General features: G+C 36.2%; 1 protein-coding gene across 1 annotated transcript in view; it reads right to left on the bottom strand.

The window, feature by feature from the left end:
• Positions 1–22,192, bottom strand: part of GTF2E2 (general transcription factor IIE subunit 2) — a 69,782-nt gene that overhangs the window by 16,358 nt on the left and 31,232 nt on the right. Inside the window, exon 6 of the mRNA XM_024131524.3 lies at positions 15,779–15,872. Within this exon, the coding sequence (XP_023987292.1) occupies positions 15,779–15,872 (94 nt within the window). The remainder of the gene's footprint in view (positions 1–15,778; positions 15,873–22,192) is intronic.

The raw sequence follows: 22,192 nt of genomic DNA, 5'->3' as shown, positions 1-22,192 counted from the left end.
TTTTGTCAAAAGCTTTTTCTGCATCTATTGAGATGATCATATGGTTTTTATTCTTCAATTTGTTAATATGGTGTATCACATTGATTGATTTGTGTATATTGAAGAATCCTTGCATCCCTGGGATAAATCCCACTTGATCATGGTGTATGATCCTTTTACTGTGTTGTTGGATTCGGTGTGCTAGTATTTTGTTGAGGATTTTTGCATCTATATTCCTGAGTGATATTGTTCTGTAATTTTCTTTTTTTTGTAGTATCTTTGTCTGGTTTTGGTATCAGGGTGATGGTGGCCTCATAGAATGAGTTTGGGAGTGTCCCTTCCTCTGCAATTTTTTAGAAGAGTTTGAGAAGGATGGGTGTTAGCTCCTCTCTAAATGTTTGAGAGAATTCACCTGTGAAGTCATCTGGTCCTGCACTTTTGTTTGTTGGAAGATTTTTAATCACAGTGTCAATTTCATTACTTGTGATTGGTCAGTTCATATTTTCTGTTTCTTCCTGGTTCAGTCTTGGAAGGTTATACCTTTCTAAGAATTTGTCCATTTCTTCCAGGTTGTCCACTTTATTGGCATAGAGTTGCTTGTAGTAGTCTTAGGATGCTTTGTATTTCTGTATGTCTGTTGTAACTTCTCCTTTTTCATTTCTAATTCTATTGATTTGAGTCCTCTCCCTCTTTTTCTTGATGAGTCTGGCTAATCGTTTATCAATTTTATCTTCTCAAAAAACCAGGTTTTAGTTTTACTGATCTTTGCTATTGTTTTCTTTGTTTCTATTTCATTTATTTCTGCTCTGATCTTTATGATTTCTTTCCTTCTGCTAAATTTGGGGGTTTTTTGTTCTTCTTTCTCTAATTGCTTTAGGTGCAAGGTTAGGTTGTTTATTTGAGATGTTGCCTATTTCCTACTAAATTTGGGTTTTGTTTGTTCTTCTTTCTCTAGTCAGTTCCTTTAGGTGTAAGGATTGTTTATTTGAGATTTTTCTTGTTTCTTGAGGTAGGCTTGTATTACTATAAACTTCCCTCTTAGAACTGCTTTTGCAGCATCCCATAGGTTTTGGATCATCATGTTTTCAGTCATTTGTCTCTACGTATTTTTTGATTTCCTCTGATTTCTTCAGTGATCTCTTGGTTATTTATTAATGTATTGTTTAGCCTCCATGTCATTGTGCTTTTTTACGTTTTTTTCCGTTATTCATTTCTAATCTCATAGTGTTGTAGTCAGAAAAGATCCTATAAATATCAATTAAATCTATCTGGTCTATTTTCTCATTTAAAGCTTCTGTTTCCTTATTAGTTTCCTGTTTGGATGATCTGTACATTGGAGTAAGTAAGGTGTTAAAGTCCCCCACTATTACTGTGTTACTGTCGATTTCCTCTTTTATAGCTGTTAGCAGTTGCCTTATGTATTGAGGGGCTCCTATGTTGGGTGCATACATATTTATAATTGTTATATCTTCTTGGATTGATCCCATCATTATGTAGTGTCCTTCCTTGTCTCTTGTAACATTCTTTATTTTAAAGTCTATTTTATCTGATATGAGTATTGCTACTCCAGCTTTCTTTTGATTTCTGTTTGCATGGAATATCTTTTTACATTCCCTCACTTTCAGTCTGTATGTTTCCCTAGGTCTGAAGTAGGTCTCTTATATATGGGTCTTGCTTTTGTATCCATTCAGTGAGCCTGTGTCTTTTGGTTGGAGCATTTAATCCATTCACGTTTAAGGTAATCATCGATATGTATGCTCCTATGGCCATTTTCTTACTTGTTACAGGTTTGTTTTTGTAGGTCCTTTTCTTCTCTTGTGTTTCTCACTCAGAGAAGGCTGAGAACTCAGCTGTTAACGTTATGGGAGTTCCCTTGTACATTATTTGTCGTTTTTCCCTTGTTGCTTTCAATAATTTTTGCCTTTAATTTTTGTCAATTTGATTACTATGCGTCTCGGCATGTTTCTCCTTGGGTTTCTCCTGCCTGGGCCTCTCTGCGCTTCCTGGACTTGGGTGGCTATTTCCTTTCCCATGTTAGGGAAGTGTTTGACTATAATCTCTTCAAATATTTTCTCATGTCCTTTCTCTCTCTCTTCTCCTTCTGGGACCCCTATAGTGCGAAGGCTGTTGTGATTAATGTTGTCCCAAAGGTCTCTCAGGCTGTCTTCATTTCTTTTCATTCTTTTTTCTTTATCCTGTTCCACATCAGTGAATTCCACCATCTGTCTTCCAGGTCACTTATCTGTTCTTCTGCTATTGATTCCTTCTCATGTATTTTTCATTTCAGTTATTGTACTGTTCATCTTCTTTTGTTCTTTAATTCTTCTAGGTGTTTGTTCTTTAATTCTTCTAGGTCTTTGTTAAACATTTCTTGCAACTTCTCGATCTTTGCCTCCATTCTTTTTCCAAGGTCCTGGATCATCTTCACTATCATTATTCTGAATTCATTTTCTGGAAGGTTTCCTATCTCCACTTCATTTAGTTGTTTTTCTGGGGGATTATCTTGTTCCTTCATCTGGTACATAGCCCTCTGCCTTTTCATCTTGTCTATCTTTCTGTGAATGTGGTTTTTGTTCCACAGGATGCAGGATTGTAGTTCTTGCTTCTGCTGTCTGCCCTCCTGATTCACTTTGTTATACAGCAGCAACTAACATGACAATGTAAAACAATTATACTCCAATAAAGATGTTAAAAAAATAAATAAAAAATAAACAAATGAGACCTAATTAAACTTAAAAGATTTTGCACAGCCAAGGAAACCACTGACAAAACGAAAAGACAACATATGAAGTGGGAGAAAATACTTGCAAATAATATGACAGATAAGGGATTAATATCCAAAATATATAAATGGTTCATACAACTCTATCAACTCAATATCAAAAAAATAAACAACATGATTAAAAAATGAGAAGCTTGAATAGACATTTTTCCAAAGAAGACATACAGGTGGCCAACAGGCACATGAAAAGATGCTCAACATCTCTAATCATCAGGAAAATACAAATAAAAAATACAATAAGATATAACCTCACACATGTCAGAATGGCTGTCATCAAAAGATGACAAATAACAAATGTTGTTAAGGATGTAGAGAAAAGGGAACCCTTCTACGCTGTTGGTGAGAATGTAACTTGGCTTAGCCGCTATGGAAAACAGTATGGAGGTTCCTCAAAAAACTAAAAATATAACTACCATGTGACCCAACAATTCCACTCCTGGGTATATATCCAAAGAAAATGAAACACTAATTCAAAAAGGTATGTGCACCCCAATAGTCACAGCAGCACTATTTACAACAGCCAAGATATGGAAGCAACCTGAGTGTCCATCACCAGATGAATAAAGAAGATGTGGTACATATATACAATGGAATACTACTCAGCCATAAAGAGAATGAAATAATGCCATTTGCAACCAAATGGATGGACCTGGAGGGTATTGTGCTAAATGAAGTAAGACAAAGAGAAAGACAAATACTGTATGATACCACTTATATGTGAAATCCAAAAAAATAAAACAAATGAATATAAGAAACAGACCCACAGATATAGAGAGCAAACTAGTGGTTACCAGTGAGGGGAGGGAAGAGGGGAGGGGCAAGCTGGGGGGATGGGATTAAGAAATACAAAAACTACTATATATAAAATAGATAAGCAACAAGGATATGTTGTATAGCACAGAAAAAAATTCTGTAATAAAAAAATTTTTAATAGGTAAAGAATTTAATCAGACATTTCTCAAAAGATAATATACATGCGTAACTGAATCACTTTGCTGTACACCTGAAACACAACAGTGTAAATCAACTATACTCCAATATAAAAATAAACATTTTTTAATAAATAAAAATAAAAAAAATAAAAAAAACAATATACAAATGGCCATTAAGCAAAAAGATGCTCATCATTAGGGAAATGTAAATCAAAACTAGATAAGATACCATTTCACACCCAGTATGACAGCTAAAATCAGTGTTGGCAATGATGTGGAGAAATTGGAACCCTCACACACTGCTGGTGGGAATGTAAAATGATGTAGCCACTTTGCAAAACTGTATGGCAATTGCTCAAAAGTTAGCCATTGGAATTACCATATGATCCAGTAATTCCACTCCTAGGTATGTACTTAAGAGAAATGAAAAATTATTTCCACACAAAAACTTGTACATGAATGTTCATAGTACCATTATTCACAATAGCCAAAAAGTAGAAACAACTCAAATGCCCATCAACTGATGAATGGATGAATAAAATGTTGTATATCCATAATGTAATGTCCTTTTATAATGTAAGCATTTAATGCTCTATTTCCCTTTAAGCACTGCTGTAGCTGCATCCCATGAATTTTGATATCTTGTGCTTTCACTTTCATTTAATTCAACATACTTTTTTACTTCCCTTGTGATTTCCTCCCTGAACCACGAGTTATTTAAAAGTGTTATTTAATTTCCAAATACTTTGGAGCATTTCCAAATATATCTCTGATTTCTAGTCTAATTCCATTATGATCCAAGCACATCTTTTATATGCTTTCAATTCTTTTAAATTCATTAAGGTTTTGTGGCCTAGAATACCATCTGTCTTGGTGAATATCCCATGTACAATGGAAAACATATGTATTCTGTTTTTGGGTAATCTTGTTTTATAAGTGTCAATGAGGTCAAGTTGGTTGATAGTATTGTTTAAGACTTTCATATCCTTACTAATTTTCCATCTATTTGTTCAATCAATTACTGAGAGAGGAGTGCTGTGAAATTCAATCTTAATTGTGGGTTTGTCTATTTCTCCTTTCAGGTATAGCTGTATTTTTAATATATTTATTTACATATTTTGGCTGCGCCAGGTCTTGCTGCAGCACATGGGATCTTTAGTTGCGGCATGCATGCGGGACCTAGTTCCCCGACCAGGGATCAAACCTGGGTCCCCTGCATTGGGAGTGTGGAGTCTCACCCACTGGACTACCAGGGAAGTCCTGTATCTACTTTTAACTCATGTATTTTAAAGCTCTGTTGTTAAATATACATATATTTGGGACTATTATATATCCTTGGAGAAGTGAACACTTTATCATTATGTAATGTTCCTCTTTATCCTTGGTAATTTTCTCTGTTCTGAAGGCTACTTTGCCTGATACTAATACTCTAGTGTTCTTTTGATTAGTGTTTGCGTGATACATCATTTTACATCCTTTTACTTTTAACCCTCGTTTTTATGAAGTTTCTCATAGACAGCGTATACTAAGGTCTTGCATTTGCATCCAATCTGAAAATGTCTTATTATGTTTAGGCAATTTACATCTATCTCAATTAGTATGTTTAGATGATTGTACAGTGAAAAGTATGTTATATGATTTTGTATGTTTAGACAGATGAAAATCTGTCTTAGTATGTTTAGATGACTTACATTTAACCTAATTATCACTTAATGTGGTTGGAATAAAATCTATCATCTTGCTCACTGTTTCTATTTGTTTCATCTACTCCCTTTTTCCTTCTGTTCCTGTGTTCATCTGGATTAACTAAATATATTTTTATGATTCCATTTTCTATTATTGTCTTATTACTTATAGTTTTCTTTATGGAGCTATATGTAATTGATATATAACACCGTATTAATTTTAGATGTATAACATAATAATCTGATACATGTATATATTGTGAAAAGATTACTACAGTAAGTTCAGTTAACATAAATCGCCTCACATAGTGATAATCCTTTTTCTTGTGATGAGAACCTACTCTTAGCAGCTTTCAACTATACAATATAGTACTGTTAACTATACTTTTTTTTTTAATGGTTTCAGTGGTTGTCCTAGGGTTTACAATACACAGCTTTAGCTAACCAGAGCCTAACTTCAAATAAATTATACCAGATCATATGTAAAGATGTTATAATAGTATATTCCCTCCTGACCTTTGAGCTACTGTCATAAATTTTACTTTTACATATGCTCTAAACACAAATTCATGTCTAATATTTCTGCTTTATAGTCAGCTATCTTTCAGAGTGATTAAAATTTTTTAATTAAAAATTTTAATTAGACAAACATGAATTTTATATTTACTTTCATTTATTCCATTTACAGCACACTTACTTCCTTGTATAGATCCAAGTTTCTGTCTAGTATCACATCCCCTCTGCCTGAAGAACTTCCTTAAGGGATTTCTGGTAATGCAGGTCTGATGACAGTGAATTCTCTCAGTTTCTGTGATACTGAGAGAATATTCCTCTGAGAGAGTATTTATCCTTAGTTTTTCAAAGATTATTTTTGCTGGGTACAGAATTCTGTGTTGAAAACTTCTTCCCTTTTAGTGCTTTAAAGATGTCACTGCACTGTGTTTTGGTTTGCACAGGGTCAAATGACAAGTCTGCTGTAATTCTTTTTTCCTCTGTAATGAGCTTTTTCCTCTGACTACTTCAATATTTTCTCTTCACCTTCAGTTTTTGGCAGTTTGAAAATGATATGCTTAGGTGTTTTTTCTGTCATTTGTTTCTTTCGGGGGATTATCTTGCCTCATGTTCTCTGAGCTTCCTGGACCTCTGATTTGGTGTCTATCGTTAATTTTACAAAATACTTAGCCATTATTTCTTCTCTCCCATTCTCTTTCTCTTCTCCTTCTGAGATTTTAATTATAAATTCAGACCATTTGATGTTATCTCACAGCTAATGGAGGCTCTGCTGTATTGCTTTTTTTTTCTTTTTTTTTTTTTTTTTTTGCTGTATTTCTTCAACATTTGTCTCTCTGCATTTCAGTTTAATTTGTACTGGCCTATCTTGCAGTTTACAGATTCTTTCCTTATGCCAAGTTGACTAATGAGCTTACTAAAGGCATTTTTTGTCTCTGTTACTGTGCTTTTCATTTCTAGAATTTTCATTTGATTTTCTTATAATGTCTATCTCTCTGATGCAATATCCTACCTGATCATGCATGCTGTCTGCCTTTTCTACTGGAGGCCTTAACATATCAACCAGTGTTATTTTAAATTCCATGTCTGACAGTTCCAATATCTGTGTCCTAAGAATTTGGTTCTGTAAATTCCCTTGTCTCAAAAGTGCTTTGCTTTTCCTTGCTTCTTTTTATGCCTCATAATTTTTTTTGAAAGCAGGATATCCTCTGTAGGACAGCTGAGACTGAGGTAAATAGTTTTTGTGCTGGGAAATGGGCACGCCTTTCCTTCTGCTAGGCCTTCAGCATATGGAGGTAGAGGCATTCTATTGTCAGAATGTGAACTTGGTTTGGAATTTGTTGCTGCTATGTTTACCCACAATGCACCACAGGCTCCAAATGCCTCTAGCCATACCTTGTGTTTAGGGTAGAGACTGCTTTGCCAGAGGGTTTTTCCTCAGTGTCTGCTCAACCTGCTCTTTTAGGTCTTCCCTATGCTGCACCTTGGATGGTCTATCAGCCTCCATGCTCTTGGGACTCTCACGGAATTCCACTGCTACCTGTTACTCCAAATCTGTCAGCCTGTATGGGGGTGGGTGGGAGTTCTCTGATATTCCGATTAAGCCTCAGCTTTATTTAGACAAGCCCTGTGTTCCGAGGTGTCTGGGGGTAGCCTTCTCAGTGTTCCTGCCCTGCCCCCTCTGCCAAAGTTCTAGGCCCAGCTTATATTCCTCCCTTCCCCCAGGTAGAGGGTTTTTCTTTCTTTTCTCCTCACAGGAGTTGAAGGCTTCTGTCTCATAGGAGACAGGGAGGAAGGAGAAGCCAGACGGGGCTTCATGTCTTTTCTGAAGCGTCTACTGCTCCCCTCCTCCAGACCTGCCCTATAATGCCAGTTCCCCCCACCCTGGCCTCTGCTTTGTAAGCAGCGAGGGCAGTCTGCGGAGAAGAGCCTGTGAGTGGGTGCGAATTCCCATGTGTCTGCAGACCCCATGGGTTCTATACTCGCTTGCTAGTCCACACTAAGCGTTTAGCAGGTCATTAAACATTTTAACTGAATTCTTCTGAGCAGTGTTCATGTTCCCTGTGCCAGGTAAACAAGTGTTTGCATCCCACCTTTTCTTGGAGGTGCCTGTCTTTCCTTTGATTTCAGGTTAGGTGGTTGCCCTGCAACCTCAGCGCTCTGATAGAGTCAAAAAAACTGCAACTTTGCAGCTGCCCAGGGTTTGCTGTTGCTGCAAGAGTGGGAACAGTGCTCTCTCCAGCTTTCTCTAAGTGAAAGCTACAAGCCCCCAACTATCTACTTCTTAGCCAAGCTTTGAGAACAATGTGACTAACATGGCTAGCTCTGCTCACATCAGGCATATATGAGGGAAAATAGCTTCAGGTCAAACTTCCACGTCAGTAACAAAAACAACTAATTCCAAAAAGGCACACAAAATTATTTTAAAATGTACACCGTATCAGGGAATTTACATGTCAGATTTACATAGCTGCTGAAGGAATTATGTCACACACAATAGTTCTGACATTTTAAATATGACATTAAATTCTAACTATCGGGCTTCCCTGGTGGTGCAGTGGTTGGGAGTCCACCTGCCAATGCAGGCGACACGGGTTCATGTCCCGGTCCGGGAAGATCCTACATGCCGCAGAGCGGCTAGGCCCGTGAGCCATGGCCACTGAGCCTGCGCGTCCAGAGCCTGTGCTCCGCAACAGGAGAGGCCACAACAGTGAGAGGCCCGCGTACCGCAAAAAAAAATAAAAAATAAAAAAATCCAACTATCAACGTGTAAAAATTGTATTCACTATTTAGAATAAGTAATACATGATACAACTGTATAACAACTGTACTGTGTACTTCTCTCTGTATAACAAAAAGGTAAGGAGAAAAAAATACATGTGATAAAAACACCTTTCACACAGTGTTAAACTTCACTCAGTTCACTTTTTACCAAACCTGTGCTACCAGCACTGCAAAATTTCAGTTCCTTGAAGACTGAAACTACTTTCACTTTGTATCTAATGTGTACAGAGCTTATATACCTCAGGCTGCTTATGACACAATGACAGAGGCAATATGACAGGAATGGTCTGGAAAGCCAGTCTGTGTTACTGTACCACCAAAAAGAATATACAACACTATACATTTTCATAGTACAGTGGAACTGAAAGGACATTAAAACAAAATTTAACTACTTCCTTTTGCTAAAAGAAACATCACTTGAGCTGTATTCAGAGAAAAATACCTGAATAAAAACTCTTCAATGTCTTTGTTTCAATGAAACATTTCTACTTTAATCCATGGCTTTCCTTAGCTCAATGCTGTTGCAGTATTTAAATAATACATCTATTGTGTAAATGTATTACAGCTGCATAAATACTTAAGATGAACACTGGAAGGCAGGGCCTAATTTTAGAAACAGGATCTCACAAGATCCCAAATTTAATTACTTGTTAACGTTTGTAGGGACAGAAAATGCTCAGATTTTCTGACAGAGGTACAAAGAGAAATAAACTAGTGTACATTTTATAAAAATCACGGCAAGAAAATACAAATTAAAACCAAGATAATCTGTATTTTCTGTGAGGCCGGCAAAGTCAACTAAAAACATCTAGTGAGGGTAAAGAAATGGATACCTTGGCATATAAACTGGTCCCAAAAATTGGTGCAAACTTTAGGATGGGCATTAGGCAGGCTATTAACATTTTTTTCAAACATGCCTTATCTTTTGACCCACCAATTATACTTCAAGAAAACTACAATAAGGAGATAACCAAGCAAGTGTACACATATTTATGTGCAAGGACTGAGCATTATTTATAATAGCATATAGCAAAAAAATAAAACAAACACTAAGTTTCTCTTTGTGGAGCATAAGAAAAAGTGTTTTAAAGTATGTCCCTATCTGGAATACCACATAGCTATTAAAAAATGACCTATGGGCTTCCCTGGTGGCGCAGTGGTTGAGAGTCCGCCTGCCGATGCAGGGGACGCGGGTTCGTGCCCCGGTCCGAGAAGATCCCACATGCCGCGGAGTGGCTAGGCCTGTGAGCCATGGTCGCTGAGCCTGTGCGTCCTGAGCCTGTGCTCCGCAACGCGAGAGGCCACAACAGTGAGAGGCCCGCGTACCGCAAAAAAAAAAAAAAAAAAAAAAAAAAAAAAAAAAAAAGACCTAAAACAGCATCAGGGCCCTAGGGGAGTAGCTACTAGGAGGAGTCCTAGAGTCTAAGGATAAAGCTGAAATCGCTGAAGCTTCCAGGCAGAAAAGAACAAGTTACCAGCAATGGGGGGACAGTCAGATTGTCATCGGACTTCATACAGGAACACCACCTGACATACCTGTGGTAGGTCATTGCCACACATCAGCACTCTGACTGAACTGACTCTGCTTCTCTGCTACCTGTCTAACCAACTGCAAAACCACAGATCCACTGAGTTAATAACCAGATAGCTGAATAAAGTAACCAGATGAATAAGATTAAAACACCTAATATTTTGGTACTATTTTATATTTTTAATGTTACTAATAATAGCTAACCTGCTGATACTATTATTCTTACTATGTGCCAGGTTCCATTCCAAGCTCTAAGCATTTTTATTTATATTAACTCATTTAATCCCCATAAGGACCACTGAAGTACAGATACCGCTATTCCTATTTTATAGATGAGGAATCTCAGACAGAGAGGGGTTAAGTATTACTAGGCAGTATCTTGCCTAAGCTAGTAAGGGGCAGAGCCAAGATTTAAACATACAGATCGACTACTCAGACCATCCTCTTGACCACTGCATTTATACTGCCTCTAATGAATAAGATTCTGATTTAAGAAAATAAATACCTCTGTGAAATAATACACATACCTAGGTCCAACTACTCTGGGTTCACTTATCTATTTAATTCTTTTTAATTACTACACAATAGACTTTCTCCTTACTTATGCTATATCTCATTTTTGGACATTTGCTTCTATCACAGATAGAATGAAGGGTGAATCTTCAGTCTGACTGAAAGCTTGCCCGCTCAACATTTCCTCTCTATAGCTAAGACTGCCACCTAGTGAGCTAAAATAAATAACTTGATCAGCGTAATTATTTTGAGAAATACAATACAAAAAAAGACAGGTGGACAGTGAGAAAGAAAAATGTTAAGATATGCATCTGTGGGCTTTCCTGGTGGCGCAGTGGTTAAGAACCCGCCTGCCAATGCAGGGGACACGGGTTCAAGCCCTGGTCCAGGAAGATCCCACATGCCGCGGAGCAACTAAGTCCATGCGCCACAACTACTGAGACTGCGTGCCACAACCACTGAAGCCCACGCGCCTAGAGCCCGTGTTCCGCAACGAGAAGCCACCACAGTGAGAAGCCCGCGCACCACAATGAAGAGTAGCGCCCCCGCTTGCCACAACTAGAGAAAGCCCGTGTGCAGCAACAAAGACCCAACACAGCCATTAATAAAGTAGCGCCCCCGCTTGCCACAACTAGAGAAAGCCCGTGTGCAGCAACAAAGACCCAACACAGCCATAAATAAATAAATAAATATATATATATATATAAAAAGATATGCATCTGTTTTCAATAGGTCTTCTCTGGAAACACATAATTTAAATCATTAACAAAAAACCTCCATTTTTAAAATTAGTGATTTACACAATACCGACACTTTCAACTAGAAGAACGGCGTCTTACTCCTGAGGTTCCTGTGGGTGGCTGTGACCCCCAGGGTCTCTACAGCACTGTATGAACACCACAGTGACATGTTGTATGACATGTTGTACCATATGTGTACCCATGTCATTCCACCCTCCACCTGGGCTCAAGGACAGAAATCTCATTCACTTTGCTATCCTTCATATCACTGAATGTGCTGAATGAAGGAACACACGAAAAGAAGCTTGAAGACAACATATTGTAATATTCCTGTTTTATAAACATAAATTGTACCTTTTTTTTTTTTTTTTTTTTTTTTTTTTTTTGTGGTACGCGGGCCTCTCACTGTTGTGGCCTCTCCCGCTGTGGAGCACAGGCTCCGGACGCGCAGGGTCAGCGGCCATGGCTCACGGGCCCAGCCGCTCTGCGGCATGTGGGATCTTCCCGGACCGGGGCACGAACCCGTGTCCCCTGCATCGGCAGGCGGACTCTCAACCACTGCGCCACCAGGGAAGCCCCGCCCTGTACCTTTAATATACCTCTCAACCTGGGCAATTCTGCTCCCCAGGGAACTTTTGGTAATGTCTGGACACATTCTTGGGTGTCACACTGTGGGGAAAGGTATGCTAATGGCATCTAAAGCAGCGAGGGATGCTGCTAATCATCCCAAAATGCACTGTGACAACCCTGACACCAAAAAAATTATCCGGCTCCAAACATCAATACTGCCAAGGTTGAAAAACCCTGCATCCTCCCAACTATCTTTATTAGAAAGTATACAGATTAATGATAAATACCAGTTTATAATAAACTGAGCCTAGAACCCAATTCTGTTTTACGTATATAAACAAAGTATTTCTTATACTGGTTTAATACACAACTTGATTGTCTAAGAATATATAGTGTATAATGTATATGAATACAGTATGATTAACCTTTGTAATCACAGAAAAGCTACACCTTGTATTTTTTAGAACTTTACCAAGAATTCTTTATCACTTAAGGAAAATACCAATTATGGTATATAAGTTGCCAATGAATCACACCTTCATTAGTTCACTTGTAGCTATCACATTCAATGGTAATTCTATATAAAAATGTAAACAGCTATTTCATTTATATTCCATTTATATCTGAGTATGTATAAGTGTGCTTGAACAATTAAAAATATTGAAATAAATTTTAAAAATATAAATCTGCACTTCTTTTTATGAATCCAGCATACAACCATACCAAACCCTGAGAAAGCACACAAAAAAAAGAAAAAAGAAAAAATCCTTAAATACATTAGTAAAAGGAACGCAGAAATACAGGCGCCAAAGAAGGGTTATTCTAGGACTAAAAGGATGGTTCAATATTGAGAAATCTAGTAATGTATTTCACCAATAGCAGTAAAGATCTTTAAAAGATGCCAAAATAATTTATTGTTTACCTTCCCAATATTTTCCTGATTTATATGGCTGCTTCATTAACGTAAAAAATACATATACATATATCCACTGTATCAGGTCTGTAAGGATATTTGCTGCAGCAATGTTAAGTGTTTAAAAATCCATGCATCAGACACACCTATAAAACAGAATACTAAATAGCCACACAGGGGCACTTCCCCTGTGGTCCAGGGGGTAAGACTCTGCGGTCCCAACGCAGCATGCCCAGGTTTGATCCCTGATCAGGGAACTAGATTCCCCATGCATGCCGCAACTAAAGATCCCGCATGCTGCAACTAAGAAGTCCACATGCCACAACAAACATCCCATGTGCCACAACTAAGACCTGGCACAACCAAAATAAATAAATAAATAATAAAAAATAAATAATATCCTATAAATAAATAAATAAACAACCACACAGCATCACTGAATACCTGTAGTATAGAGAAAGTAAACTAGAGAAATAAACACTAAACTATTTACAGCACTTATTTCTAGATGTGTGGGATTTTACTAAAGAGCATATATAATTACTTTTATAATCTGAGGGGCAAAAAGTGAAAATCCTCATTTTGCCTTTATAGCCAAGTAATGATGAGATGGGAAGAGTTTAAGCCTTGCGAAAGGCCATATAACATGGCAAATGAAAACAGGTAATACTAAGGAACAGAACTGTAGGTAAAAAATACACAAACAGGAAAACACTGACCAAAGTTAAAACAACAGTATCCACAGAAAGCACACACAAGGCACACAAAAATCACAATGGCTTAGTGTAAGGACTACTGTGAGGGTTACTGCTAAATCCAAGTGTACTCCTAAAATTTCTCCAATGAAACACCATCAAGAAATCCTGCAGTTTCATGCTACTCTTACAGAGCTACTGCAATCTCTCTCCTATCAAACACTTGCCTCAATTTAAACATCTACTTCCAGAATAGATATGCTACACTATGCTGCCATCTAGAGAGCAGACTTAATACTAAAAATTCCCACTGAGAAGGTTTACGTTGTTGAAAGTGCCAAGATAAATTAAAGAGAAACTAAAAATAGTGATGTACTACTATATTGGGAAGTAGAAAAGAGACATAGGTGTTGGAATCAGAGAGATGATAAAGAATAAGTCATTAGACGATGTTTCAAGTTAAAAAAACAAAGAAATAACAGTATAAGCATATTATTTAGCAAGATGGGAAAAACCACCAGAAGAATCTAAAATAAAACCAGTTAAGTTACTTGCCAGAAAAAAAAAGGGACTGGAACTAGAGAAAGGAAAAGCACATCTGCTGTTTATTGTAAGATTTTCCTTACTATTTGAACATGTGATACTTGTGATAAGTTTTTTTTAATACTGTGAAAATTTTCTTCAAATGGATTAACTATGCCTAAGAATAAAGGAATCGGTGGTTTCTTTGTTTAAACTCAGAAGGACTTAAAGATCAAGTCCATCCATACGGTTTTTAAAAGAAATCAATCTGACAATTATAAAAGTTTACATAACACCAAAATTCCAAGTAAAAGAGACTCAGTCAATACAAAAATTGCTCAGCCAAATCTTTCTTAAATGAGCACCTATCATTACAATGTACAGAAGGAGCTGACTACTATCTTGTTTACATACAGGAAGCTTACCATATTTATTAGAAATGGCATTATAGAAGAGCCGGAATAATTTGTAAATTTCATTTAATTAACAAACATTTATCGAGAACCAACTATATATCAATGCAAGGTATTCTTGATGAGGATTTTCACAAAAATACAATATTCTGTTTCCTACAAAAAATCATGGTCATCTAAGTAACCTTAGGTTGACGAAACTACAGCACCACAAGCCTGATTATGTACAGCCAGATAACACATAAGAGAAAAACCTTAGGGTTACTGTACAAATTACAAGTCATAATCAAGACAGGTTTGGGCTCTATAGGGACAAGATTTGTAAATGCACTTCTTATACAAAATTACTCATTCAACAGAAACTCTTTCATTTAATGTCATTAAAAAAAAGTCAATATGACTACCAGGTTGGCACAGTAATAGCTTCACTGTTTGCAGTCTATACTACTATCGTACTATATGTCCCTCTATATTTTTAGAATATTTTGCTGGGAGTTTGTATCACTTTTGAAATTTTATAATTAAAATGACGTTCAATCCTTTTCTTGCCTTTTGATAAAACTTCAAAATTAATACAAATTTAAGTAAAACATATTTGCTTACATGAGAATATCTACTTGTATAGAAAAGAAATTTCTCATGACTAAACCCTTGTTTAATTACTATTTTACTTGAAAATATTGATGAAATATTTTAAACTAAAATCCAAAATATAAGTATCATGCATTTAGTACAAGACAACATACAGCTTAGCATACAACTCTAAAATTCCCAGAAAGAAAAAATTAATCTTTCTTATCCAATTTGATAATCAAAAAATTCTAAGTTATTTAAGAGAATATCAGTCTCCACAAAAAGTTTATTGTTTTTCCCATCCTGAAACAAGCTTTCGTATCAAGATATGAAGTAATATTTGTAAAACAACAGAAATAAAGAAATAAACTCCTGCTTGGTACAGCTGAGTTATGAGCATAAGAAATCATGAACTGCTATACTATGACTGTACCTAAAATCTTTCAAATTACACATTTCAAACTGCATTGTGAGAAACAATACATTAGACATAGGAGTTATTAGCGTTGAGATGATAATGCTAAAAAAGCAGTATTATAAAATTTAAGTTATAATTGTATTATAAATATTATAAATTCTGTCACCCTAAATTTGTAACATGTCTGCAAATTAAAGTATCTATACAGAAAGGCTCACCTTCATCCACAGAAAACTGACAGCTCTTATCATTGAAGAAAAGAATTTTCTTCTTATCAGGACGGTTTACAAATAGTATCTGGTCCCCTAAAGCCTTAAAGAGAAAGAAAAAATTTTCAGTTAACTCCAAATTACATCACCCAAGAAAAACAAATTTTTTTTTTTTTTTTTTTTTTTTAAAAACAACAAAGGAGTCCCACTTCCTTTAACCCTCAGTACACCATTAAGGTCCACTAGACCAAATTTTAATTCTTGAGTTTCTTTCTTGAGCAGTTCTATTTTTAAGAATTGATATTTTGAGACTTTCATTCTTAGAGATCATCCAAAGTACATAAAGAAAAAAAAATAGTTTTAAATAGAACAAAATTCAATCTATGTTGCAATTACAATTTGGGTCTACTGGACCCTTTCATTAATCTGTGAGAAAAACTGTGAAACCTCATTGTTCTTACTTTTCCTTTACCTTGAAATATTTTATTACTCATCATTATCCATCTATCATTTCCAATTATGCTTTGAAAAGCTAGAACAGTAAGAAAATGGAAGAATGATTAAATCACCTAAAACTGTGTGTGCAACTATGAGATAAATAGCCATCCTTCAGTTTTCTTACTGCACTGCCCAAAACACTGCATCATCTTTAAAGAAAATATAAAAGACTTGAGTAGTCTTTACTATCTTTTAGCTTTCACTGAGCACAGTTGACAATTAAAAATTTTTCATTTTCTACTACTCTAGCAATGACAAGAAAATTGATATATTTCATTATTATTAATTAATGAGAACAAGAATGCAAAAAGCCTGATAGCAGTAATCTGGACTATAATGATGATGGTGAAATTCATCACAGAAATAAAGTCTCAATCTATGAGCCTTTAGATGGCAATAATCTCAGCTTAGGCATCAATGTGTGAATTACATGGACTTAACAGATATACAAAGAACATTCCATCCAAAAGCAATAGAATACACATTATTCTCAAGTACACAGTTGACATTCTCTGGGATAGTTAATATGTTAAGCCACAAAACGAGTCTTAACAAATCACATCAAGCACCTTTTCTGACCACAATGGTACGTAAAACTAAAAATCAATTATAAGAAGATGGACAATTCACAAATATGCAGAGATTAAGCAATATGCAGAAATTAAGCAATATGCTGCTAATCACTGGGTCAAAGAAGAAATTTAAACATACCTTGAAAAAAATGGAAATGGAAATACAACATACCAAAACTTATGAGGTTAAAAAAAAAAAAAGCAACTCTAAGAGAAAGTTCATAGGTATAAATGCCTACATCAAAAAACAAGAACAATATCAGATAACCTAAACTTACACCTCAAGGAACTAGAAAAAGAACAAATGAAGCGTGAAGTTAGTAGAAGGAAGGAACTAACAAAGATTAGAGTGGAAATAAATTTAAATAGAGACTAAAAAGACAACAGAAAAGATTAATGAAACTATGATCTGGTTCTTTGAAAAGATAAACAAAATTAACAAACCTTTAGCTCAACTAACCGAGAAAAAAAGACAGACAACTCAACTAAATCAGTAATGAAATGAGAGGCGTTACAAATAATACCACAGAATACAAAGAATCATAAGAGACTACTATGAACGTACACCAACAAAACTGGACAACCTAGAGGAAATGGATGAATTCCTAGAAACATAAACTATCAAGACTGAATCGTGAAGAAATAGGAATTCTGAACAGATCAGTTACTAATAAAGAAATTGAATAAGTAATCAAAAATCTCCCAACAAACAAAAGTCCAGGACCAGATAACTTCACTAGAGAACTCTATTGAACAAAGAAGAACATCAATCCTTCTCAAACTCTTCCAAAAAACTGAAGCAGTTCATCAAACTCATTTTTCGAGGCCAGCATTACCCTGATACCAAAACCAGATAAAGTATGCTACAAGAAAAGAAAATTACAGGCCAATATCCCTGATGAACATAGATGCAAAAAATCCTCAACAAAATAGTCAACACACCGAATTCAACAATACATTAAAAGAATCACACACCACAATCAAGTGGGATTTATTCCAGGCATGCAAGGATGGTTCAATATCTGCAAATCAATCAATGTGATACAGCACACTAACAAAATGAAAGATAAAAATCATATGATCATTTCAGTAAATGCAGAAAAAGCATTTGGCAAAATTCAACATCCACTTATGATAACTCTCCACAACGTGGATACCAAGGTAACATACCTCAACATAATAAAGGCCATATATGACAAGCCCACAGCTTACATCAAATTCAACAGTGAAAGGCTGAAAGCACTGCCTCTAAAATCAGGAACAAGACAAGGATGTCTACTCTGCCACTTTTACTCAACATAGTATTGGAGTCCTAACCAGGGCAATTAGGCAAGAAAAAGAAATAAAAGGCATACAAATTGGAAAGGAAGAAATAAAAATGTTACTTTTTGCAAACTGGATTTTATGTATCTCCCTAAAGACTTCACCAAAAAACTATTAGAATAATGAATTCAGTAAAGTTGCAGGATACAAAATTCAATATACAAAAATTTCTGTGCACTAATAACTATCAGAAAGAGAATTAACAATCCCATTTACAATTGCATCAAAAAGAATAAGATACCTAGAAATAAATTTCACCAAGGAGATAATGTCTACACTGAAAACTATAAGACAATGATGAAAGAAACTGAAGAAGACACAAAAAATGGAAAGATATTCTGTGCTCATGGATTGGAAGAGTTAATATTGTTAAAATGTCTACACTACTCAAAGCAAAATATAGATTCAATGCAATCCCTATCAAAATTCCAATGGCATTTTTCACAGAAACAGAACAATGCTAAAATTTATATGGAACCACAAAACATCCTGTCAGCCAAAGCAATCTTGAAAAAGAACAAAGCTGAAAGCATCACACTGCCTATACTACAAAGGTATAGTAATTGAAACAGTATGGTATTGGCATAAAAACAGACACATAGATCAATGGGACAGAACAGAGAACCCAGAAGTAAACCTATGCATATATGGTGAATTAATTTACAACAAAGGTGCTAAGAATATACAATAGGGAAAGAATAGTCTCTCAATAAATGGTGCTGGGAAAACTGGGCAACCACATGCAAAAGAATGAAACTGGACCATTATCTCACACCATATGCAAAAATTATTTCAAAATGGATTAAAGACCTGAATGTAAGACCTGAAACCATAAGACTTCTGTAAGAAAACACAGGCAATAAGCTCCTTGACATTCACCTTGGCACCTTTGCAGATTTGACATCAAAAGCAAAAATAAACAGGTGGGATCACATTATACTAAAAAGCTTCTGCACAGCAAAGGAAACATCAACAAAATGAAAAGGCAACCTACTAAGTGGGAGAAAATATTTGCAAATCATATATCTGATAAGGGGTTAACATCCAAAATATATAAAGAACTCATGGAACTCAACAGCAAAAAAAAAAAAAAAAAAAAAACCCCACCCTATTAAAAATTGGGCAGAAGATTTGAAAGACGTTTTTCTGAAGAAGACACACAGATGGTCAGCAGATACATGAAAAGATGCTCAACACCACTAATCATCAGGAAAATGCAAATGAAAACCACAACAAGATTATCACCTCACACCTGTCAGAATGGCTATTATCAAAAAGACAAGAAATGATGAGTCTTGGCGAGGATATGGAGAAAAGGGAACCCTAGTGCACTGTTGGTGTGAACGTAAACTGATGTAGGCACCTTGGAAAACAGTATGGAGGTTCCTCAAAAAATTAAAAATAAAACTACCATATGATTCAGCAATACCACTTCTGGGTATTTTTATCCAAAGAAAATGAAAACACTAACTTAAAAAGATATATGCACCACCTTGTTCAGTGCGGCATTATTTACAGTAGCCAAGATATGGAAACAACCTAAGTGCCCAATGATGTATGAATGGATAAAGAAAATGTGTTATATATATATATATATAATGGAATATTACGCAGCCATAAAAAAGAATGAAATCTTGCCATTTGCGACAACATGGATGGACCTTGAGGGCATTATGCTAAGTCAGTAGGTCAGACTGAGAAAGACAAATACTGTATAATCTCACTTATATGTGAAATCTTAAAAAATATATATATATATATATGAGCTCACAGATACAGAGAACAGACTGGTGGTTCCAAGAGGCAGTGAGTGGGTCAAGAGGTGGGCAAAATGCAAGAAAGGGGTCAAAAGGTACAAACTTCCAGTTGTAAAATAAGTCATAGAGATGTACTATACATTATGATGACTATAGTTAATAATACTGTATTGCATATTTGAAAGTTGCTAAGAGAGCAGATCTTAAAAGTTCTTATCACAAAATAAATTTTTTTGATAACTATGTATGTGATGCATTTAACCAGACTTACTATGATCATCTTTTACAATTAAAAAGAATTTTTAATTAAAAAAAAAACCCTTAGTTGATTCAATACACCATCTTAAAATTAAACCATATCACAAATGCAGAGTTATTAAAATTATTCTGGCAGTTAATTTAATTATTAGAAAACGCCCAAAAAACAATTACTGAGAGATGAATAATCTGGAACAGTCACTGGTTTTTCTCATTGTCTTGTTTTCTTGCTTTTGCACAGTCCTTTTTGTTTCTTGCTAGCACTATACTGTACATTTCTTCAAAACACTATATGGTGAACAAAATGACAGTAAAAGTTATCTTCTATCTCCACCAAGAACTGAAGAAAAGGAAACACAGAAGGGATTTAACTTAATTAGGCCAAATTTCTCCCTTGAGAAATTACTTAGAACACATCTTCAAGGATTTTTTAAAACTTGGGGTTTTGAACAATTTAGAAATAATACTGCTTGCAAATGACAGACTGTGTGCTTTTCATGACCCCTTTTCAGCTCTACTCCTTAAGGAAGAGAGCCATTAAAAACAGGGTAACAGGGACTTCCCTGATGGTGCAGTGGTTAAGAATCTACTTGCCAACGCAGGGGACACAAGTTCGATCCCTGGTCCGGGAAGATTCCACATTCTGCAGAGCAACTAAGCCCGTGTGCCACAGCTACTGAGGCTGTGTTCTAGAGCCCGCAAGCCACAACTACTGAGCCCATGTGCCACAACTACTGAAGCCTGCGCACCTAGAGCCCATGCTCTGCAACAAGAAAAGCCACCGCTGCAACTAGAGAAAGCCCACGTGCAGCAATGAAGACCCAAAGCAGCCAAAAAAAAAGAAAAAGAAAAAAAGTGGAAGACAAATGTTAAAAAAAAAAAAATAGGGTGACAATGTGACTTTACATCACAAAATTATTTAAAATAGAAAAAGCAATTATCAGTTTACATTACTATTCTACTTTAGAATGTAATATAAAGCCTACCAAAGAGTAACAATACTGGCCTGTATCAAAATGGGAAAAAGAATGGAGCAGGAAATGCACCTAGCACTCCCAACTGTTAAGCTAGGATTCAGTAGTTCTACCTTTCAACATGCTATAAAGTGTACAATTTATCAACTTTGGTCACATATTATTTGCAACATTTGTGCAGGTTAAGTTTAGACACTTTAGTGAAAATCTTAAAAAGGGTTCTTCATCTGGTAATGGCCAAGTAGCTCCTAAGGGACCAGCCCAAGGGAAGAAAACTACTATACTAATCTCTGGACAAGACATTTTAAAAAGAATAGAGCTAAGAGAACAAAACAGATGTGTCACATGCCATCCGCCACAGAGAACACAAAGTTTCAAGTTTGACTCTAGTCAGGACAAATGCCCACTTAAAAACAAAATAAACAAACAAAAACACTCTTTGGAGGAATATAACAGAATCCTGAGCCATATAATTCACAGTGTTCAAGACTCAACAGAAATTAGGTTTATGAAGAAAGAAAACATGCCCCATACTCAAGAGACAAAGTCTCAGAGCAGACCATCCCCAAGATGACCCAGCTCTTGAAATTAGAAGAGGAGAATTTTAAAGCATCTACAAGAAATTACACTCAAGGGTGTAATGTAAAATATGCTTGTAATGAATGGAAAAAAACAAAAAACAAAATCTCAGAAACAGAAACCTAGAATGAAAAGAAAAGTCTAGATGGAACTTCCCTGGTGGTCCAGTGGTTAAGACTCCGTGCTCAATCCCTGGTCAGGGAACTAGATCCCGTATGCCACAACTAAGACCCCGGTGCAGCCAAATAAATAAATATTAAAAAAAAAACAGGGGCTTCCCTGGTGGCGCAGTGGTTGCGCGTCCGCCTGCCGATGCACGGGAACCGGGTTCGCGCCCCGGTCTGGGAGGATCCCACATGCCGCGGAGCGGCTGGGCCCGTGAGCCATGGCCGCTGAGCCTGCGCGTCCGGAGCCTGTGCTCCGCAACGGGAGAGGCCGCAGCAGAGGGAGGCCCGCATACCA

Source organism: Physeter macrocephalus, chromosome 20 (genome assembly GCF_002837175.3).
Source record: "Physeter macrocephalus isolate SW-GA chromosome 20, ASM283717v5, whole genome shotgun sequence".
Lineage (NCBI taxonomy): Eukaryota > Metazoa > Chordata > Mammalia > Artiodactyla > Physeteridae > Physeter > Physeter macrocephalus.
This window is presented reverse-complemented; position numbering and strand designations above follow the sequence as displayed.